This window comes from Dendropsophus ebraccatus, chromosome 8, assembly GCF_027789765.1.
Source record: "Dendropsophus ebraccatus isolate aDenEbr1 chromosome 8, aDenEbr1.pat, whole genome shotgun sequence".
Classification (NCBI taxonomy): Eukaryota; Metazoa; Chordata; class Amphibia; order Anura; family Hylidae; genus Dendropsophus; species Dendropsophus ebraccatus.
The window spans coordinates 120722384-120747002 of NC_091461.1; the positions used below are offsets into that span (position 1 = coordinate 120722384).

The following is a 24619-nucleotide window of genomic DNA, read 5'->3' on the forward strand; positions in this document are numbered from 1 at the left end:
GCATAGCACGAAGTTTCGGCGGGGTATCCACCATTTTCAAGTGCACTTGAAAATGGCGGATACCCCGCCGAACCGTCCTGCTATGCTGAGTTGCACTGTTTGAAATTTTCAAATTAAAACACTAAGTTTTTTCACTCGATTGGTGTGCTGCGGATCATCGTCCTTTCTACCTACTGAGGTTCGTGGTCAGAACCAAGTCTGCCGGCACCCGCCTCTCTTGGACTTGTAGTGCCACTCACATCCAGTTCCTTCCTATCTATCTATCTATATTCAGCAATATAGGCAGCACTCCGTGTAACAGAATAAGGTGCCTGCAGACGGGTCCCAGACTTCAGAACCAAAAAATGGATAATATAGAAAATACTCCGCAACACTCCGATATAATTCAAAAAAGGTAACGTGCGTTTATTACATCAAGTGTCGATTCACAGCAAGCAAAAAAATACACGACGTTTCAGCGTACCATACGCCATTCTCAAGCACGTTACCTTTTTTTAATTATATCGGAGTGCTGCGGAGTATTTTCTATAATATCTATCCATCTATCTCAATTTATCTATCTATCAACACTCAAAAACGACAGATTTTTTTTTATTTAAAAAAAAAAAATTCGCCCATCGAAAAACTGGTTCATAAATAAAACTTGGACCAAAATTGGGCGAATATTTCAATTATTTACCTAAAAATAGACGCAACGTCCTTGGTAAATTTGCCCCAATGTGTTTGATTGCTAAGGTAGGCATACGCATTAGATAAAAGTGGACTGATGGTTGAACAACAGTTGATCAAATGATCACCCAGCAACCGATCTTTTGCAGTTACAATCATGTACATTTTTGTCCATAGATGGTGGTAACGTTGTTTGGGCCGCACATGGTCAATGACACCGGACAAAATGGTGAAAAGTCTTTCTGAGAACATTCAGAGAATATTCTTTCACAAACAATTATTAATCGACCAACGACCAACTTTCGTGTGACTATCACCTGGAAATTTCCAGCCGGGTTGACTTTATTCGGACAGTAACAGTCATCGATCGGCTAAAAGATAATTGATTGTTGCTACGTGTCACCCAACAGACAATCATTTTGTTTGAAATCCTTCCCTTTCATCAACTTAACTTTATTACCGTATCACTTTCTATTTGTTAGTATTGATATGTTAATAAAAGGGCCATAGGAATGAGAGGAATACACCCAGATCCAACAAACAAAATCTGGTGTCTAGTGCACAATAGTATTGATGGGTCTGACGTTGGAGAGCTTAGAGGGTTCATACTCAGGACCTTATATTACCCATTGTACTCATATGGCTGTATATCTGGTGCTGTATTATTATTTTATTGTCCTACATACAGCATGTGCCATAAGTTTATTCATCCATTGTTTAGGCAGAAGCAATAAGGTTTGAAAATTGAAATGCATCCCCCTGTGTGCCACGCGGCAGAGCCTCATGGAAGGCTGGGAATCCCTCTATGTGCTCTATTAAATGTCTATGTGCCCTCATATAAAAAAGGTTAAGGCATATATACTGACAACGCTTTTGTAGGCCGATGTACAATGGAAAAGTTATTTCATTTATATCCCATTCAGGTAGACAATGGTCGTATGATCCCAAATACTGGCTGATCACTCGACCCAAATGGCAAGATGTGACTTCCAATGATTTCATTTGCGTAACTTCTTTCACCTCTAGTTGCTCTCATCACTAGTGTTGAGCAAACTTCGGGTTCAGCAACCTGAACGTTCAGCATTTGAATTCCGGCAGCTGGAGAAGTTGGGTGCAGGGAGTCCTGGAAAACACGGATACAGCAATAGGCTATCGGCTGTATCCATGTTTTTCTGGCAGCCCTAGGGTGGCATCAAAATTCTCCTGACACTGGAAGTCTAATGCCGAGTGTTTGGGTTTGGACAAATGTTGCCAAGGCCAAAATTTTGTCAAGGTTCGCTCAATACTACCCTCACATCTAGCAGTAGTAAGTTCTAGGAGCCTCCTTGTATGAGGACCCTTTCACGGCCAACACTCAACAAGCCAAAGTCACAGTCTGGGCAAGACCTAAAGTGCAGAGGAAGGGTTAAAAACTGGCGTGTTACATTTCTGGAGGGTATTTTAGGGGGTATAAAATCCGGCTTGATTGACTCCTACAGGCTGAAGATCTAGCAGCCTAATCAAATGGTAGAAGATTTGTCTTTCTGTTGAAAAGGGACGTCATTAATATCGGCTCCATTGAGCTCTCTTACCATCTGTAAGACATTAACCCAAAGACACTCCTTCTCTTTCAGGCTGGACAATTTGCTTAATATGGCCTATGGCGTTAAGAGGTAATTAGAATTTCACAGAATGCCAGATGTCCATGTTGGCACAGATTGGCGCTATAATTTATTTCTTTTCTGTTTATTTTGTTGTTTTTTTTTCAATTCACTAACTTTATTTGTGTTTGTTTAATTGCTCTTTTTTTCCCCACCAGCATGTGACATTCTGTTCTTTTACGTTGGGACTTATGTTGGTTTTCATTTATGAAGATGCCAGTACATTGTGGTGTTCCATATTTTTTTCACTATTTTGTTTTCTTTCACAGGTGGGCTTCATTGGCAGTTAAGGTGCAGCAGTTACACTGGTTATTAGATTATATGGTTGTAGTGTGGTTAAAGGAGAAGTCCGGCCATTTTGAAAATCCGGCAGCCGGCAGGGGGGAATTTGATAACAAGTAGGCACTTACCTCTCCGCATGCCTGTGGTGAGTGGCAGGGCACTTACCCCTCCACGTGCCCATGGTGAGCAGCGGGGCCGGCCTCGGGACCAATTCTAGAAGTAATTTTCACCCGAGTTGTAATTACATCAAGATTCGGGAGAAAATGCCTGTCCAGGAGGATGGACAGCCTGTTCAGGCAATCAGTGACTGGAGCGACGCCCCGCCCCTGTCACTGACTGGCTGAGCGGCCAGTACATCAGCCAGGTCATGACATTAGGGGTCCCGAGGCCGGTCCCGACACTCACCGTGGACAAGAGGTAAGTTGGTAATTGTTATTATATCCCCTCCTGCCCTTGCCAGCTGCCGAATTTTAAAACTCCCCGGACTTCTCCTTTAAGGTTAGGGCCACAGTGACTACTTTTTTGATAGCCCACATGGTGGCATATATTGAAAGATTTTATCGTCCCATGGTAATTATTATACATGTGTGAATAACTACAACACAGATTGTGTTCATGAAGTCAGCCAGTTGAATGTAGGTGTCCCCTTAGCGACTAATAGCTGTATATGCTGAGTCCACGGAGTAAGAGATTCTTAGGCCTTGTTGGCGACTCTTCACTGTCTCTTTGGGACAGCCAAATACCATGAAAAACCTAACCTACTAAATATGAAATTATATGCCCCACTTATATTAGTCTACAGTTTAATATGCATATTAGAAATATGACCAAAATTTACGTAAGAAGTAATATTTACAATGTGTACGGTAAAATGTTACCAAAATTTTCATGAGAACTAATATTTACCACTTGTATGGTAAATTATTATCAAATTGCCCTTTTTCAAGATTTTAAGAGCTTTGTTAGTGTGTAGCTATAGGGTGGTGAAGTTATATTCAGGCCCTGACATTTGAGAGGTTCCGTACACCAGTGCTATGGATGTTAGGGGACCGTAACGGAGTTTTAGCTTACGCCTAGGTATTAGTAGCCTCCATTGCTATGAATGATCCGTGCAGCTGTCGGCACCTTACCTGTCCCAGAGTTTTCTTTTGTTTGCAGGTTTAATAACTATGATGAAATGTTAAGGTTCTTTGATTTGGTTTTTTTTCTACATATTCTGTACACCTCTCCAAATGTGTGGTCTCTAGGCAATGAAGCTTGCAATTACCTAATCTAATTAACTTTACAAAATCTAATAAACTAGTGGGCAGGAAATCCACCATGGATATTTAGCTTGGTCCTTATGGCAGAGACTAACAATTCATGTAAATTATAATCATTCCGAATATGTAATATATTGAATCTTGTTGGCATTATCGGCCGTCCAGCTGGTAAATCATGCAATGACTTTAAGACCAAGGTCAGCTCGAGTGCAACCTATTCTGTATCTGTACAGTCACTCACTCATGATATCACACACAATTCTTAATATATTTACCATCGCAATGACTTTCGAGCCCTAATAAATATATATTTTTTTTTTATTTATCACGCCATGGGTTAGTTATATTGTATCCCAATATATACTCTTATTATACCGGTACAATGTAATAGAATCAAAAAAATCTAAAACCATGAACAACAACAAAAAAACCTTTTCACTCCTTAGATATCACACTAGATGGGTACAATGGACCCATATGTGATGCTTATACTGCTCATCTGGCAGATCATTTGCCTTATTGTTCCTTTTAGTCTATGTTTACACTATGTAAGAAAAAGTCTTACATGTTCAACCGGACGATACTGAAGTATTGGCCGGAAGAACATTCATTTATTTTATTTGGAAGGCAGCCATTTTTGGGTGTGCCTGCAATCCAAAGGACCATTGAACTCAATACAATGAATGGCCGTTCATTGTGTAAACAACAGCCATTCATTCACAGTCTGAAGTCTGACAAGTGAAATTTCCACGGCTGTAGGGGAACAGTGGCCATTGTGCAATACATTGTGTGCACAGCGGCCACTGTTCCCCATAGTATTCTGCTATGCATATTCTTTTTTTGACAAGAATGGCCATTGTTATGATTGGCAACAACGGCTGTTCTTGTAAAAAAAAAGAATACACTTTGTGAACATAGCCTAAACATGTATAGCAGTTACTTGGAACCTTTGGTCCTCTAGCTGGTATAAAACTACAGTTCCCATCATGGCTGTCCATGTAGTTTTGCACCAGCTGGAGGACCAAAGGTTCCCCATTCCCATTCTAGGGAATTCTGATGCGTTACCTAATGTGAAATTGGCACAACTGGCCCAGAATAAAAAAAAACAAAAAACAAATATAATATCAATTCCCCTCAAAGTTTCATATAATTGTCGAAGATAACTGAGCCTAACCTGAACATACGTCAACCAACACTTATGTCCGTAGTTCAATCCAACACTATACAAAGGGAGCCCAGTCTGTACCATCTATTCGGAGCAAGTGGAAATGTGTACAAAATTGTCATTATCATCATTATTACTTTGATTATTTGACTGAATTTCAAAAATTTGGTTTTGAGTGTTTAACATTTTTTTCTTTCCTTATACTATGTCTATTTTCTCATGAGTAATGTCCTCTCCTTTCTCTCCTTCTAGGTTTTCTCCAATCACTATTGATGGAATGACAAGCCTGGTTGGAATGAACATCCCTGGGCACACGGGTACAGGCTGGTGCATCTTTGTTTACAACCTCTCTCCCGACTCAGATGAGAGCGTCCTCTGGCAGCTTTTTGGCCCATTTGGGGCAGTCAACAACGTCAAAGTCATCCGTGATTTCAACACCAACAAATGCAAGGGATTTGGCTTTGTCACAATGACCAATTATGACGAAGCAGCTATGGCTATTGCCAGCCTTAATGGATACCGCCTGGGAGACAGAGTTCTGCAGGTTTCCTTTAAAACCAACAAAACCCACAAGTCTTGAATTTCTAGCCTATCTACATCAACCTGAAAACAAAAAATAAATTCTGTTCACGAACAAAAAGAAGATGGAAAATAAAATAAAAAAAACAGACTTTCAATGGCTTATAACCAACCATGGACTTTATAAGCCAATGTTGCCTAAGTATTACCATTGGATATCCTGTGATAAACCGGAAAGGATTTTATAATGCTTAGAAAAAAGAAAATAAGAAAAAAAAACTTTGATGCATTGAATGTTCTTTCATAGCTGTTGTCGTTGAATATAATATACATAGATTACAATGAGCAGGGCTTTTTTAACCCAGCCGGCTAGTTTTACACCTTCTTTGAAGGTGGCTGTTTTTAAGATGACCATGAGTTCATTTGAAGAAATAAAAAATAAAAAATAAAATAATTAAAAAAAACTTGAAAAAAAAACAATTTTTACAAATGTAACACTATAAAGAAAAGAAAAAAAGTGTGTTTTTTCTTTTCTTTTTCAGCTTTCTTTTCTGTTCACTGAATAAATCCTTTCAGATTGGTGACCGGTTCCCCTTTCCTCCTTTCCAGACGTCTTTTTAGTGTTGGAATATAGCAAAGGTTCTAACACTCAAAGGGCGGTTTAAAAAAAAAATATTTTAAAAATATTTAAAAAAAAAGAAAGAAACAATATAGTAAGTTTGTGCAAAAAGGGAACAAAAAAAAAATAATGACTTTTGCATTCAATTGTATTGTTTCTTGACTTGTTGAAAGGAGATTTCCGAGGGGACCACGAAGGTCAGAATAACCTGATGACGCAAAACAATTTAAATAAATGAACAATGTTGCCAAAGAGTTTGTCTCTTTGCTGAAAATGGGTTTCCAGAAAAATCTATTTTTATAAAATATAAAGAATTTTTACAAGAGAATCTGGATTTGAGAAAAAAATAAAATAATATTTTGACTGGCTAATTTAGGGGAAAATTGACAACTTTGTCATTCATACTGCACTGGTAACTTTTTAGAGAACAAGATATGTTTTAAATTGGATTAGTAGAATGTTTTTTGAGAGATGGGTTACAAACAGTTGGTCTTCGTATCTTTTCATAGCATATTGCAAACTATACTATTGAGTGAGGGAGAGTGTACTACACAGGTCCCCAAAAACCACACAGTCAAAACCCAAATCAAGCAAGAGGTGCATTGCAAGACAATTTTTTTCTTTAAGTCATCAGTATGGGATATCTGCAGAACAAAAGAAAACTTCCTTTTTTTTTGTTTTTAGTTTTTGTTTTTCGATTTTGGGTGGGGCAAAAACTTCCTTAGTTTGAGCTGTAGGTGCTACAAAATCATTGACATATCTTAGTATCATAGTTAAATGTAATGTGTTTAGAATAATAAAAGGAAACATTTGCTTTAAAATTTGTTAAAGAGTTTTCAAGTTCACTTTACGGCCCTTTCCAATATAACGGGGGCTGCGTTGGCACATTTAAAAATTTAAAAAAAAACACTGTTTTTATGTTGCTTGCAACACGTATTTATTTAATTGCTGATGTAATGCATTTGGCCAATATCAATTATAGCAGGTTTGGCTAGTCTATTTATTTGTTTACTTAAACTATGGGAAGAAGCATATTATTGTGTCATTTCTTGTGTGTGTACGTGTATATATAATATAAATATATATATATAAAGTTATTTTTTTTTTCTTTTTTGAATTTCTGTTAATTTATTATTCTTATTATTAAGTTGTACTCCTTTGCTAGTTCTGTTTGTATATGTCTTAAAATGTTTTTCTTATAATACTTGATTGACAAGCGTATCAAGGTAACTTGTGTAGAAATATTGTTTGATATGTTGTCATGTTTGTCGTGAATATTTTTTCTTAATGCACAGTAGAAACAAACAAACAAACAACAACAACAAATACAACAAAAAACTGGGTCTTTATTTTTAATGTTCTTCTGATGGATACAAGAACAGAGCTATGGGCTAAAGACGAAGGAAGAATCGGCTCTCCCACATCCAGTGCACTGATAATTTTAGTATGTTTGTGCTCTGTACCGTTCTATATTTTAAAAAATAAAACATAATAAAAAATGTTCTGCTCTTCCCTGAGTACTAGGAAAAGTTACTCGCTATGCATAATCTAGTTGATAGTTAAAATTTGCTATTGCTTTTTCTTGTCTTGTTATATCAAATCTTTTCAATACAAGTTTAGTCTTAATGGTAATAAAACGTTGTTATGGTTATATATAACGTGCTTACTTTGTGTAGTTTTTTTTTTTATTCACCCAAAATGTGCAGAAAAGCAGATATTTTGCATCTTCTTGGGAGCGTTGAAATTGAAGAAATATTTTGATGATTTCAAACATTACAATTGTAGACATTATTAAGAAATTTTAATGATTAAGGCTGGACTGGCTCACCGGAGTAGCGGTAGATCCTAGCAAAGACTTAAAGAGACTCTGTCAGCAGGATTATGGCGTCCTATCTCAGGGTAGCATAAACTAGTGATGGAGAAGCTGAACAGAATGATGGGTCACTTACATTGTTCTGTGCAGCTGATCCAGAGATCTCCTCCTGAATAACATGGACAATAAGTAGTCCTCTCCATTATGTGCATGTGCTCAGTAGTCCTGGATATTCATGAGAAGCAGAAAACTCCACCCACCAACTAATGATTGCCAGTTATCTATCCATGTTGTGTATAGTCAGCAACTGTCAATTAGCAGATGGGGGTAGGGGTGTGGCAAGAATCCTATTCTCCTGCATATTAGAAGAACGGCTGAACAGAATGATGTAAGTAATACACCGATCTGTTCAGTATTTCTCTCACTAGTTTATACTGCCCTCATTTAAGGCAGCATAAACGTAGTAACAGATTCTCTTTAACAAAATATGTCACAGGACTCCTCAACAAGTGGATGTGTTCACACTGTCAAAATGATGACCATTTTAATTATGTTATACTATTGGTCATTATTCATATAATAACATCCGTTGTTTTAAAATAATTTCCATTGACGGCAGTGACGGCTGCAAAATCCCGTCATGTGAACATAGCCTATTAGTGTGTGCACATGTATAGAGGGATGGTGGGATCATTTCCTTTTAGTGGTCGATGGTTAAAACTTTATGGAACTGCAGGTTTTATGAAACGATACAATGTAGAATATTATTATTTTTATAGCTACGGTGACATTTGCAGCCACTATCGTATCGCCGCTTAGCATGACAGATACAACCATTTAGACAAGATTTATTTTTACTTTCATAACTTCAAATTGCATTCTGAATAAATAAGCGCAACTCAATTCACATTTAATAACAAAAAAGTACAAAAATTCCTCACATTGGTTGTCCAAAGAAGAACCCTATTAATAGTAGGTGACCATATATACAACCTATAAGCTTTACTATCTTTTTGGCGTCTTTCATGCTTTCGACCACATTTTTGTGTACGCTAAAAAAAATGGATGCATTTTAAACGTTCTTTTTATAATGGAAGTCAATGGAAATGTATCAATTTTTTCATCCTTTTTTTGTAAAAACGGATGATAAAAATGTAGTCTCAACCCATCCCTACAGTCAAGAATATGTAGTGGGAGGGAGAATTGGCTGAATTACCAGCTAGGGTGTGCAGCAGTAACAGGAAGTGTTACAAGATGTACACCAGACAGGACATAGGGCTGAAGACAACAGAGCAGATAGTGTGCATCAGAGCAAAAGGAAAGTATGAAATACCACAGAAACATAGTAAAAAAAAAAATCTTATTTACCAATATATGGTCATTTTTTAGGCAGCTGGAAATTACTTTATCAGCAAATAACTTTTGTAAACAGAACTTTTTGGGTGTAGTTGTGTTATCCATAGGCAAAGCTGTGGACCTGCAGTACCATTGTAGATTCCCTTCTATATGAACACCATAGAGCATCAGTCTAAGCAAAGTCTAAAGACCACAGAAAGCCAGCAAAATATCTTTACTACCAATTTATATGTTTATTCATTAGGCAGTTCAAAAAAGGTTTCTTAATTGGAAAACCCCTTTAAGCCCTGTAAGGTGTGAAGTTCCACCTCCATAAGTCAAACTTGATTTTCCAGTACGTCACACAGATGATCAATAAGAGAGATCTGGAGAACCTGGAGGCCGAGTCCTTGAAATCTTTGACATGTTCCTCTAACCATTCGTGAAATATTTTGCAGTGTGATTATGAGCATTTTCCTGCTAACAGAGGGAGGTCACTGGTACTTGGTCTATAACTATCTGTATGTAGGTGCTATATAACAAAGAAGCTCCAATACCATTGCCCAATGTTTCCTAGCAGAACATTGGCCAGAACATCACACCGCCTTGCCTACTTGTGTTCTTCCCATAGTGCATCCTGGTGCCATTTCTTCCCCAGGTAAGTGAGGAACAAATCCCTAGGCACCCAGAGCACACCTCATCCGACCAGGTCAACATTGCCCCATGGCCCAGGTCTGAAGCCCATTCTAGGAACTTGTGGGAGAATTCTGATCACCCGATGACTATGCAGTTTCATACATGGAAAGCTGAGATATCCTGTGTGTTCTATCTGTTTTTTAGCAAATTGTGTTGAGTGGAGGGGCTGAACTGTTTGGGTTCAACAAAGTTCTGCAAACCTGAACACTTGGTATTTGCTGCAGAAGTTGGATGCCTATGGCCGTGTCCATATTTTACAGGACTACCTAGGGCTGCATCCTCTGCTGCCGCGTGGAGTCAAACGCCAAGTGTTCCTGTCCGGAGAACGTTGCCAAATCTGAACAGTTTGGTCTCTCTGCTCAAGTATCTCTTGGGGGATTGAAATCATTATGGCAGGGGGTGGGGGGGAATTAAAATAGACAATATGCTCACCTGTCCCTGTGCCTGCGCTGTGCTGCATTGGGCTCCTGTACGCCGCCGGTTGTCCTCTTTTTCCATTTCCGGGTACACCACGACCTGGGTTGAAAATCACAAATGGGTGGGATTTAGCCTGCTCAGCCAATCAGTGACTGCAGCAGTGTCCTGCCTGAGTCACTGGTTTAGTGGGCATTTGTCAACCGGATCATGACGTAGCCGGAGGGGAGCTTAGAAGACAGCCGGCCAGGGTCCAGGAGTGGGACACGTCATTGCGCAGGCAACGGGACAAGTGAATATGACTGCTTTATTATGTTCCCCCACCCCCAAGCCTGAAATAATTTTTGACCCTGTGCCGGACTTCCCCTTTAAATCAGGCAAGCTTGTCCACACTCCACTCACACATCAAAAAGTCTTGAGCACCCAATGACCTCATCTTAACAATCTGAGACTGTTTGGAGGACCCCAACCTGCAGATTCTACCCAGCAAAGTCCACATTTCCTTATGGGGAAACATTTTAGAGTTTAGAGGATGGACCTACAGAAACCTAACAACCCCGTGTCTGGTAAGCATGATTTTCTTGCTAGGTGTGGGAGTCTTAGTGCTGGAACATCGACATCATTGCAGTTCAGTATCAAAGTCGCTCAGTTGTAAGGTTGAGGCTTATTATTAACCCGTCAACAGTCTAAGAGACATCCACTCTGATCCTCGGGTCTTCATCCTGACTGCAAGCCTCCGCTATAAAGCTCTGTGCTCAGCAGTGACCTTCAGAGAAGGAGAACCTGGACGTCAGCCATCTCTGGCCGGTAAGATATACTGCATTGTTTGACCAACAAAGACTTCAATGCTCTTTCTTCCCAGGTCCTTGACCCGTTCTACTGTTGTGATATAAGGTCACAATCCTCCCTAACAATGAAAGTGTTAATGAGTGTGTTTCTCTCTGCCGCTCCATGAGATAGAATACATAAAACACATTTTATCTTCCTTCTTGACCAGTTTATTGGTCGCATTAAGGCAGTGGAGTGTGCCAGCCCCGGCTGTACGACCTGGGCCCAGATGATTCATGATATGTAAGCTGCCTCCTGACAGCCGCTGAATACACAGATACATCACTCACCAAGCAGTCTTACTGGAAGAAAATTAATAAATCCATTTCTCATCTGATTTTTATCATTTTGGATTTAAAGTTTTTCTTTTTTTAACTCATTTGCCTCTAAAAAAAAAAAAAAAAAAAAATTTGTCGATCCATCACTTCAAGAAGTTGGGTAACCTATGAATATAAAATCCCTTATTCTTAAAAGGTCATGTTAGGGATCCAGGCAAAACCCACCTGACCCCATAATAAAGATTTTTATACTTACCCTCTCTGTCCCTGGGATGCTCTGGATGCCAATTGTGTTGCCCAGAAATCCCTGCTTCTCTTTTTGCTACTCATTATGCCAATGAGAAGATGAGTCCAACTTACATAGGAAATCACAGATCAGTGATCAATGAGCGTGAAGAAATGTAGTAGGGTTTTCTAGGCAACGCGACCGGCATTTAGAGCGTTGCTGGGACTGTGAGGGTAAGTATGCAAAATCTTTATCACAGAGTAGGGTGGGTTTTGCCCGGTCTCTAGCGTAACGTTAATTGGGATGCGAGTGCTTTCGAGTGTACATTCTGGTGTGCCCGCATCCCAATTACCCATAGCCGCCCTTAACATTGTTTGCTCTGTCAGTGTTGTGCGGCCACTATTCAATGAATAGCGGCCACACAAAACTGCCATGTCAGTTTTCGGTGCAGCCGCATGGAATCCCGGCTGGAGTGTATACAGTCTGTATACACTCTATCTGGGATTTCAAAGTAATTAAAGTGATCGGCCGCTGTCATTAAACAAGGAACGTTGTTGTAAACCTGCAACAGGGTCCGTTGTTTAATCAAACTATAGGGTGTGTGAAGGTGACCTAAGTGTAATTAATACAAGTATACATACTACTTTGCCCATGTCTATATATATATATATATATATATAATATACTATGATATGTATAATATACTGTAGTATACATCACATAGGATAATGACAGAGAAAGACTAACCAGCTGTGATAGAGACGCCGTCAGGACAAACAAAAATTCTACCAGCGATGGGAGAAGATTATATAAAGAAATAATGGAGAGGGAACGAAAGAGGTGAAAGGGGAGGAAGAAAAGAAGGGAATGATCCATGTTAATGTGGAAGATATTAATAAATAATCTGGTGATGGTATAATGAGGGGAAACTGCGCCAAGGGTGAAATACTGGAGGAGCATGATGGACAAGTGAACTAGATGTCTAATAAAGTCCAAAGCATCAGGAAGGACTGATAAATACTCCGTCTGTCAGAGAGTGTCAGATATATATACAGCGGTACCTTGGTGTAAGAGTAACTTGGTTTAAGAGCGTTTTGGTTTAGGGCTCACAGTTTTTCAAAATTGTGACTTGGTGTAAGAGCATTGCTTTGGTGTAAGAGCTCCCTGTACTGGGTGGGAGGGGGAGTGGGGGAGGGGTATGGTCTGCATAGCGGGGTTTACACCCCTGTACTCAGGGGCATAGCTAGGATTCATGGGGCCCCATAGCAAAAAACTGTATGGGGCCCCCCTCCCCTACACACTACTATGTATATATACACATACTACCTTTAAGCAGACTACCTTTTGCTTAACCCTTTATTTACTGCAGTGTGTAAATGACCCAGTGTTCTCTAACATGGTGCAACACAAAAAAGGGTTAATACAGAAGACAAATAGCTCTCTCCTGCACTGATAACCCCTAACCTCTGCAGAAACTCAGAGAACAGAGGTCAGAGGTTATCAGAGTAGTCAATCAGAGAGCTAATTGTCTTCTGTATTAACCCTTTCTTTGTTTTGCAGCATGTTAGAGAACACTGGGTCACTTACACACTGGAGTAAATAAGGGGTTAAGCAAAAGGACACAAGAGGCTCTTATCTTCCCTGGGCCCCCTCCCTCCACGGGCCCCATAGCAACCGCCTTCCCTGCCTCTATGGTAGCTACGCCACTGCCTGTACTCTGACCCAGGAAGTCTCCCTCACCTTACAAATCATAGCAGATCCACTTCAGGCTGGGGCTTACATCAGGGGACAGGACTGTGGAGGTAATCTCTCCATAGCTGTAACCCCTCTCTCCCCGGACAGAGAGCGCTGCATGTATGTGCCCACATCTGCCCTGCTCATTCCTTCCTGCTCCCTGCAGTCTCTGTCCGCCCTTGTGTTTCCCATCCTCTCCATTACTGTACAGTAACTTATAATATCACAGATTCTGCTGTTTCTGAATGTTTGTTTCATCTGTTTTACATGTTATTCAGAATAATAAATCATTATATTTGGGGGGTGGAACAAATTGTCTGCATATCAGTGATTTCTTATGGGAAAATTTGCTTTGGTATAAGAGTGGATTTGGATTACAAGTGCCGTCCCGGAACAAATTATGCTCGTAATCCAAGGCACCACTGTATATAAAAAGATTGTCCAATCGGGAGCTCGAAAGTGGTGTGTAGATCAGTGCCTATAGGGGGCGCTCACCTGCCTGCTATATGTGCCAGATATTGCTTTTTGTTTGTTTGTTTTCTCTGTTAGGTCTGAGCTGTGATCTGTGACTATAATTCAGCTACAGAGTGTGCACTAGTCTAAGGGCTTATTCCCACGTTCCGGAAACATAGAACCTACAGGTACGATGTGTAATGGAATGTATCCCTGCCTGGCAACATGTATCAATATGATGCCGAGGCGGGGAGAAAGTGTTTACATCCTTGTGGCACTGTAATAGAAGAGCCACATGGGTGTTTCATTACAGTGCTGGGAAGTTTTAAAACACTTTCACCAGTACTTATCGGCTGCTGTATGTCCTGCAGCAAGTTTATTCTCTCCAGTCTGACACAGTGCTCTCTGCTGCCACCTCTGTCCATGTCAGGAACTGTCCAGAGCAGGAGAGGTTTTCTATGGGGATTTGCTGCTGCTCTGGACAGTTCCTGACATGGACAGAGGTGGCAGCAGAGAGCACTGTGTCAAACTGGAGAGAATGCATCACTTTCTGCAGGACATACAGCAGATGATAAGTACTGGAAGACTGGAGATTTTTAAATAGAAGTAAATTACAAATCTATATAACTTTATAAAACTAGTTGATTTGAATTAAAAAGATTTTTGTTGGAGTAATGTGTATGGTCAACCTTAGCAAGCATGAAGCAGCACTATACTGCATAGTACATTGGATTTCCTGTGACCATTTAGCTTCATGTTCTGAAATTGTAGCTACTATAATAGATATAAACATAGATTCTACAAATCCGTAGACGAACAACAACTGTAAAACAAACCTAGAACAAAAAGTACATAGTACACTGTGTGTGCCGCCAATGTGGGGAGCTAAGCCTTAAAACGCGAGGATCTAGTGAAAAACACATTATTACTTAATCCTCTAATTGTAAAGCTGTAACATGCCCAAAAGCACAAGCAAACCACAATAACAGGTGGCGCGATCGGCGCTCGTGGGTCTGAATTCAATCAGGGTAACATCTGTCTGGAGTTTATAGGTTCGTGTGGATTTCCTCCAGTGCTACAAAAAGCTTTAGGTTAATTGGCTTTCCGTAAAATTGGCCCGAGTGTGTGTGTATGTGATAGGAAAATTAGATTGTGAGCTCCGCAGGGGAATGGAAATAACGTTAATGTTGCAATTTTGTTCGTTTTTATTGTGTTCTTTTTGTTTGTGTGTGTGTGGGGGGGGGGTTGTTGCTACATTGATCGAAGTCAGTAAACAGCAGCAGCACCCCCACAAAATACAATTTACTAATGTTACGATTCACTTTGGCATCGCGAAGGTTAATGCTGAGTTTGAAAATGTCTCCTCCACCTTCCAGAGCCGATTAACAAAAACATTTAAGAATAAATGAAAAAATTAAAAAAATTCTCTCCTGTTTTTTTCTTCTACTAGACAAGGTATAAGACTTCGCCTCCGTAGAAAAAATGATTTGTATATTGAAGTCACTCGAGGTGCATAATTAACTTTTTAAGCTTAGAAATCTGTCTGAATCCTCAGTTAGACTCCCACACATAACCATCTGCTGCCTAATCTTATATGTCCACCTTACCGGGAGTCCTAAGACGGAGTAGAGCCAAAAGAGGCGCCACCGGCACCGGAGAGTACAGAAAACCCCCAAATCCTGGTGGGTGTACTATGGAATAAACAACCTTGGGTTTTCGAACTGTACGGAACGATCAATCTCGATTATTTTTCTTCTTCCCTAACCACTTATGCTGTAAGAATAATTGATCTAGTACGGAATATTTGTAGGCTGAAGATTTTCCCTGGGGCGGCTCGCAAAAGAAACATGAAGCTAGAAGTCTATATATAATTGTAAGCGAGCGCGCAGGTAATTGTCTTCAAGTAATGGAGCATCCAAAAGAGAATTGTGTCGGTGCTAAGGAGCGTCTACACCAAGACTGCCGACAACGCTTAATCCAAGGACGTAATTAAAAAAAAAAGAAAAGAGGAACTGACTGTGAATTGTGTGATGGCCTAAATCGTGAAAACCGGATCTAATGGGCCAACCGGAGTACAAGATCCTTGAGCGGACCCAACCAATGACACATAATAGGTCTTGAAGGTCCAGTAGAAGACAACTAGATTTGGAGGTGACTATGTAGCCAACTAAGAGGGTTATCTAGGATTAGAGATACCACAGCTACTTTCTTGCAAAAACAGCACCAGCTCTGGTTGGGGTGAGTACAAGAGTACAAAATCCCTGACAGGACCCAACCAATGACACGATAGAAGATCTTGAAGGTCCAATAGAAGACAACTAGATTTGGAGGTGACTTTGTAGCAAAATTAAAGGATTATCAAGGATTAGAGAAAGCACAACTACAGTACTTTCTTGCAAAAACAGCACTACTTCTGGATGGGGTGAGTACAAGAGTACAAGATCCCTAAGCAGACCCAACCAATCATACAATAGAAGGTCTTGAAGTTTCACTATAAGACAATTAGATTTGGAGGTGACTTTGTAGCCAACTAAAAGGATTATCAAGGATTAGAGAAAGCACAACTACAGTACTTTCTTGCAAAAACAGCACTACTTCTGGATGGGGTGAGTACAAGAGTACAAAATCCCTGAGAGGACTCAACCAATGACACGATAGAAGATCTTGAAGGTCTAGTAGAAGACAACTAGATGTGGAGATGATGTTCTAACCAACTAAAGAGGTGATCCAGGGTTAGAAAAACCACAGTTACTTTATTGCAAACACAGCACCACCTCTGGTTGGGGTGAGTACAAGAGTACAAGATCCCTGAGCAGACCCAACCAATGACACAATAGAAGGTCTTGAAGATCCAGTAGAAGACAACTAGATGTGGAGGTGACTTTGTAGCCAACTAAAAGGGTTCTCCAGGATTAGAAAAACCACAGCTACTTTCTTATAAAAAAAGGGCAAACTCTGGTTGAGGTGAGTACAAGAGTACAAGATCCCTGAGTAGACCCCACCAATCATACAATAGAAGGTCTTGAAGTTTCACTATAAGACAATTAGATTTGGAGGTGACTTTGTAGCCAACTAAAAGGGTTCTCCAGGATTAGAAAAACCACAGCTACTTTCTTGCAACAACAGCGCCACCCCTAGTTGTGTTTGGTAATACAATTCAGATTCATTCACTTCAATGGAAGTGAACTGCAAAACCCACACCCCAACTGAGGACAAGAGCAGACATATTTATCTAAGCCTGGATGTCGTCTTTAATCTCTTAATTTTGAGCCCACCAGGGCTATTTCTAATATTCTGGTACATCAAAGGGTAAAAAGCACTGGTAGAGACTTATATGGTGATCAGCATGAAGAAAAATGCAAGGGCACTCACCGATCCGTGCTTGTACTTTATTGTTTCATCTTGTTAAAACAAAGATTAGCATCCAGCGAGGCTAAAGGTGTTCTGCGTCCTCCTCGCTGGCTGCTAATCTATGTTTTAACAAGATGAAACAATAAAGTACAAGCACGGATCGGTGAGTGCCCTTGCATTTTTCTTCATGCTGATGATTTAGAGACTGTATATCTACAATTCCAGCAAGTGAGCACCACGTATGATTGTGCAGTGGAATACTCCCTCCATCCAGTATTGAGTCCTAACCACATAGAGGTAGTAGTGCCGGTGTCTGCACCTTTATATGGTGACTGCCTACAGGTAAAGGGGTCTAGAGATTAGAGCAACTTGAGCATGCTCGAGAGTCTGATCATTCAGCGCTTGAAGACCTGTGGCTGAAGAAGTTGGATGCCACCCTAGGGAGTCTGGGAAAACAAGGATACGGCCTATAGCCTATGCCTATATCCATGTTTTCCAGGACTCCCTAGAACAGCATCCAACTTCTTCAGCCACAGGTCTTCAAGTGCCGAAGGATGGGACTCTCGAGCATGCTCAAGTTGCGTTCATCTCTTGTCATGATCAGTATTTTGATCCATAGTGATAGGTCATGTGGGTTATAAATATATAAATAAATTACACCAAAGTATCCCCAACAATTTATGGCACAAACTCAACAGGTATTGTTTCTCCTTATGGAGACTGCCATCTGCCATCTTTCAGCCAAAGCTCCCTGGGAAAGGGATATGCAAATGAGCTCTCCTCCAGAAAGATAAAAACAAGCTCTAGCTCCACCTAGTGGTGGCAGCTTCTCTAATATCCCACCCATAACAAAGCCTTAAAGCATGAGTCAGGATTTTAGTCAAGTATCTACCGCCTGGAGTACACCAAGTGCATCGAGGGCCAGGATTATATTATTTTATATAAGATTGTGTATGATGTCTATGGAAGCTTTTCTTGATAGAATCATAGACTGTGATGGAGGTGACTGTACCATGAGTGATGTCCAGGTCATAGAGCTGTGTGGGACTGATAGGGTGACTGTAGTTACTGCGTGGGGGTGGTCACTATCTTCCATGTGACAGCTGGCTGATGTTGCTGTAATTGATGATTGATCTGGGTGTGGGTGATGTCGAGCTGATTGTGAGCTTCTCAGCAGGGTCCTCTCCTTCCTTTGTTCCTGTATTGTAATTGTTTTTCAATCAATTCTAAGTCAATGTGTTTGCTAATACACCCAGTGGATGAGCGCCATGGTATGTGTCTGTGATACGTAAATAAAGAGTGATAAATGTGCAGTTTGTGAATGATGTCCTTGTTCTTCTGAGCGCAGGGAATATCAGCGGGATGAGGAGCCCCATGGCAGGAGTCCAATAGGGGTTTATAAAATGTACAGACGCCGGGTGATAAGATGCAGGTGAGATGGCAGAATAATGGCAGCGCAGTACTGACACTAACAGGAGCATATAGTATATACCCCCTATACACCAATATTAGCTCTAGTGGCAGTATAATGTTATACGACTTACATATCGTGAGGATCAGAACACTTACATAGTGTCAGTATAATGTTTGCCATAGCCCATATAATACCAGTAATAACACTCACATAGTGGCAGTATAATGTTATATGGCTTTTATATCGTGAGGATCAGAACACTCACATAGTGGCAGTATAATGTTATATGACTTACATATCGTGAGGATCAGAACACTCACATAGTGGCAGTATAATGTTTGCCATAGCCCATATAATACCAGTAATAACACTCACATAGTGGCAGTATAATGTTAATGCCTAGTATGGTAAAAGCAATATGCAATAGGATGCAATATGCCATATGGTGGCCATAAAAAGTGATGCTATACAATGTTACCACCATTAACTTGTGTAGTCTCTTTTTCTGTGTCTGCTCTCTGAATTCACTTCCACCCCATCCCCCTCCTCACTTATCATTAAAGATTTGTAGGGGTAGCATGTAATCTGATCCCTCAGTGATTTGCTAGTGTGTCCTGTAATCACAGGAATGGATCTGTCATTTCAGGGTTAAATGGTACCATGCAATTAATTTTTCGCCAAAAGATCGGGTATCCGTGTAGATTACCATGCAGGGTCGGGAATGTGCACAACCCCAATTGGGGGGTCCAGTAGAAACACAGCATGGTTGTCTCCATGGATACCTGAACTTCAGTCAGCTAACGGTTTGCAAGCCGAGCAGGTGCATTGTACTTTGTGACAGGTACACGTTAATGAAAGTTTAATTGGGACACTTTGATAAGAAGAGAAAGAAGCATTTTTCTCTGATAAGATATATTACAAAGTTTCTCACTATGACTTTGTCGAAATGACGGTGACCTTTTAAGGTTATTGATACTATATATCTATAAAAGAAAGTTTGTAGATTGTCCCTGCTGTATTCTGGATATCACACACATCTACTACTACCACCATTGCCTTTGTCTTTATGTTCTATATTCATCTTAATAAACCAGCGGCAGAAACAAGAGCACAATGTGACACTCGCGGCACCGATCTATTTTCCTACGCCGGGATTCCAGCCTTGAGACCGGCTACAATTGATCTTCGGAATATTGCGATGTAAATGTATATAAATATTGATTGCCCAATTTTCCCCATAGGATATTTTTCCGGACATATTTGTATCACCATTAAATTTAATCTGGAACGTTTTCCTTAGTGATCACCAAGAGAGACGTTTCCTTATTGCGTTTTTTTTTTCCGCCTTTTTGGTAATACGTTTTGTGTGATTCTGACATTAATATTTTATGCTCAGTTATGTCGTTTTGTTCTTATAAGGAAAGATCACAAGAAAAATAGCGAAAAAAATAAAACCGTCTTCTCCCTTCCTGAATAAAAGGCTGGTACCGGCGAGCTAAAATTAGAATTATTTCCATTTCATTGTAATATGGAGCTGATTGTATATTCATTGCTTCACAGGACACTCATAAAATGAATATACAGAGATAGGAGCCGCGCTCATGAAGTCAATATCAGGGATAGAGATGGTGAATGTTAGATATGGGACAGAAAAAGCAATGGGAACTGTGAGGGAAAGAGCCTGCCGCGATGGAACCGGACGGATGATATAGTGTGGCCATTATCCTCAATGAATAACTTATTGCATCTACATTGTGCTGCAGTATAAAGCATGTTTCCATGCAGGGGGCGGAGAAGGGTGACCAAGATAGGTCGTTTTAGGGGAAAAGAGGGGAACCAAGTGAGGGATTCTTCCCTTATATCCTATACGCTGACCTTGGAGAACAAAAAGAGCCGGTGAACATGGATGACTATACTGATATACTGGGGTATGGATTTGATTGGGGTACAGTAATGAATACTTTGGGGGTGGGGCACTGTAGTAGTACTACCAAAAATGTTATGTACCTAATGAGTACTTATTTGGAAACATTCCAGATGGTAGTAATAGGCACTATGGTTGGCATTGGTGGGATGGATTGGTTGTGTCTTAGGGTACTTAAAAATATAATTTAAAGTGTCACTGTCGTTTAAATTTATTTTGTTTTTTGCAGAAATCAATAGTACAGGCGATTTTAAGAAACTTTGTAATTGGGTTTATTAGCCGAAAAATGCATTTTTATTGTGAAAAAGCAGTTAGAAGCTCTCCCCCTGTCTTCAATTTTTTTCTATGAAGAGGGGAGGGCTGGAGGCACCAAAACAGGACAACAAAGTTAATTTACAGCTACATCACCGGCTATCTCCTCTGAAGTCAGTATTGACTTCTCATACCTCTAAATAACGGTTTTCACGTAGGTCCCGCTGTGTAATCCTTTGTTCTCTGCTCTCTGCAGGCGACTAATCTCCCTCCTCCCCCCCTCCCCTTTCAATAGGTTACACAGGGCTTGACTGATGTATAACAGTCGAGATTTCCTGATAATGAGCAGTGGATGAGAGAGAGGAGGGGGGGGACCTGGGGAAAGTCTTTTTGAATGCAGATAATGGCATATTTGCCTAATAAACCCAATAAAAAAGTTTCTTAAAATCGCCTGGACTATTGATTTCTGCAGAGGAAAAAAAACAACTGTGACACTTTAAATATACAGTATATGGATAAATGTATACTCTGTTCAACAGTCAATATTCAAACGATCCTTGTATTGTTCCTGTGGCCATGGTAACTGACAGCACACATCTGTATATATCCATGTTGTCAGTTTACAGATCACAAAAATTGCATACTTACCTAGATCGCTGCTGTGTGATCTGGCATCCAGCTCTCCCGTACTATCTTCAGAGCACCACCCCGCCTCCTCCGGCTGTCAATCATTCTGGATACAGTGGCGGTGGAGCAGGACAGGAGATCTGGTGAGCAGGATGCCGGATCACACAGCAGTGCAGAAGGTATATACGCACATCTTGTGTTATCTAGAAACTGACAGCACTGATTTATGCATATCGGTGCTGTCGATTTTTCTTCGGTATCCAAAAGATGCTATCATCCAAAGATCAGGCATTTTCCTGCTCCTCAGCTGATCGCTATGACTTTTACACAGGTCAATTATCAGCCAAAGGAGCAACTCTCCCGGCCTGTAAAAAGCCCTTAAAACCAGGTTAGGTTTGTATATGTGTTGGAACCTCCATTGTTCCTGCGCTCCCTGCTGACCACAGCCGCCTCCAACACTTCCGAACCCGTCTCTGCAGTGACAGGCTGCTCAGCCAATCACTGACCATTGGGATGTGCCATCTTGGCCAGTGATTGGCTGAGCAGGCTGTCACTGCAGAGACGGGTTCAGAAGTGTCTAGGGTTGGGTTCGCGTATACTTTATTGGTCCTCATTTTGATCAGTATTCTATGCCATAGCAGTAATAGACACACAGAAAAAAACAATCATGGAAAGAGCTTCTACCTACCTTGTACTTTTACCCGAAAAATAACAAAACAACAAGAGCACAATGAGGTCAAACTGTTACAGAATGATCCATCTAGAGCAGAAGACAGAACAATGAAGATTGGTTAGAGCGGCCGCCGCAAACACACGAAAACACAATCCGAGAGAGATAAAACCTGAGATATTTCGAGAGCGTTAATAGCCGGCCTCACGCTGTGACATCTCTTTTCTATTTTCATACTTATTTTAACAGGCGGCCACCAAAGTGCGGGCAGAGGACGGGCGGAGAGGCTCATCGTTTTTCGAGAGGTCAATTAGTATGTTATTTATGCTTGTTTACGGCGGGTTCTGGCTGCGGGTAATAAGGATATCGACTTAAATGTGGCATTTATACTAGAGAAGGTGGAAGATTATACTCTGGTGCTCATAAAACGGAGATGTGCAGCTCTGTGACCGAGGGACAGTGGGGTCGGCCATATTTGTAAGCCCTACCAGTATAATAAAACCTGAGACACAGTGGGACTTTTCTTTTTGAGGAGGACCGATCATCTCATCTGACAATTATTTTTAAGTTTAATCATTCTCAAGTGGAATAAAAAAAATTTAAATTTATTTGTGTAAAAACAATTATAGACTTTATATTTCCCTGTCCACACTCCCTGGTGTTCTCCTCGCTTCTCCCCGCTGCTGACACTGGAACTTCTGAGCCAGTTTGTACAGTGACAGGCCGCTCAGCCAATCACTGGCTACAGTGGTGTCCCGTCTCGGCCGGTGATTGGCTGAACAGCCTGTCACTGCAGAGACCGGCTCAGAAGTTACATCGACAGCTGCGGGGAGAGGAGAGGAGAACACCAGGGAGCATGGACAGGTATAAAGATTATTAGGCATGGGCTGCTCAGACATTTGGTAACGATGTCCATGCACAGTGGCGTAGCTACCATAGAGGCAGGCCAGGCAGTTGCTAGAGGCCTGTGCCACGGGCGGGGGATGCACAGGGAAGATAAGAGTCATCCTGTGTCCTTCTGTTTAACCCTCTATGTACTGCAGAGTGTAAACCAAAGTTAAACAGCAGAAGACAAAGAGGTCATCGCTTCACTGCATTGATAAACCCTGACCTCTGTTCTAGGAAAATGTCTGGAGCTGTGCAGAAGTCAGAGGTTATCAGTGCATGAGCAGTGAAGCAGAGATCTCCTTATCTTCTGCTTTTAAACCCTTTTTTGTGTTGCAGCATGTAAGTGAACGTTGGGTCACTTACACACTGCAGTACATGAGGGGTTAAAGGGGTACTCCAGCGGGGGGGGACACTTTTTTGCTGGGACCGGGGAGGAGGTGCCTGAGGGAAAAGACGTCCACTCACCTCCCCAGTTCCATCGGCGGGTCCCTCATTGCGGCGCTCCAGTGCCCGGTTCCCAGTCGCTTCCGGGTGTCTGACGCGGGCCCGAGACGTGACGTGACTTGAAACGGATCCCGCCTCCTTCACTGGGTGGCTGAGCGGACCTGAGACGTCAAGTCTGTCGGGAATGAATGGTGGAATCTGATTGGTTGCTAGGGGTAACTGAGCCAGTTTCACTTTACTCCATGTTTGATAAATCTCCCCCCAAGTCTCCTCTTGCTTTGGAGGTCTAAGCGCACCCATGTCTAAGGACAGTGTATTGATATTATCAGGCTCTGTGTAATGCTTTATTTGTCCTGCTGGGGCGCTGTAGGGAAATTGAATACTTGTTGCTTAGTTCTTATGCCGATTACAGTCAATCATTGGAATTACTGAGAAAAGATTGTTGCAAGTGGCCGACCCCTATAATTTATGCTTGCCTTTGAGTAATTATTAACATAATTATAATATAGCATACAAGGGTACATTATAGGTTATTGAATAACTGTACCCCTCCCCCCTTTATCTAGCTTTTCTATCGGATACATTGGAGCTCTATGTAAAACCTGGACTAATAATCTCAGTGTGGTCCGCGCCACACGGAAAATATCTGGAATTTATGATAAAAGATACAACAGGAGACACCAAAGGAAATTAAAACAAGAAGGGATAAAGCGTTGTGTGGCCCAGACATAATGAAAAGGCTCAACGCCCGACAGACAGGAGAGGAGGCGCACAGTGCCGGGGAGATGGCGCCAGCAGAAATAAATTGTCCTCTTATTGAGTAAGGAAACAGTGTCAGGATCAGGACGCCAGGATTTATGTTCCGGGAGATATCTCCGAATTGAATTTCCTTGGTTACAAACCAACCAAATGAAAGTCCACTGCCTTCCCCTATCTTAGGAAATGAATCTCCACTGATTAATAAATGTGATGCAGCCACGGATACACATGGGGGATGACTGTAATATCTGCAAGGGGGAAAAGAGTCATGGAATACTTAAAGGAATAATCCAGAGGGGAAAAAAAAGTTATATAGATTTGTAATTTACTTCTATTTTAAAATATCCAGTCATCCAG

The 24619-nt window shown here is 41.0% G+C and overlaps 1 protein-coding gene across 6 annotated transcripts in view; it reads left to right on the forward strand.

Annotated features, from left to right (window-relative positions):
* Positions 1 to 7692, forward strand: part of ELAVL4 (ELAV like RNA binding protein 4) — a 100638-nt gene extending 92946 nt beyond the window's left edge. For 4 of the 6 annotated variants that reach the window (XM_069979485.1, XM_069979489.1, XM_069979487.1 and 1 more), the window contains 2 exons: positions 2283 to 2321; positions 5271 to 7692. In XM_069979485.1, the coding sequence (XP_069835586.1) occupies positions 2283 to 2321; positions 5271 to 5598 (367 nt within the window). In that variant the 3' untranslated portion in view covers positions 5599 to 7692. The remainder of the gene's footprint in view (positions 1 to 2282; positions 2322 to 5270) is intronic. The other 2 variants (XM_069979488.1, XM_069979490.1) reach the window with 1 other exon arrangement.
* Positions 7693 to 24619: the final 16927 nt, after the last annotated feature.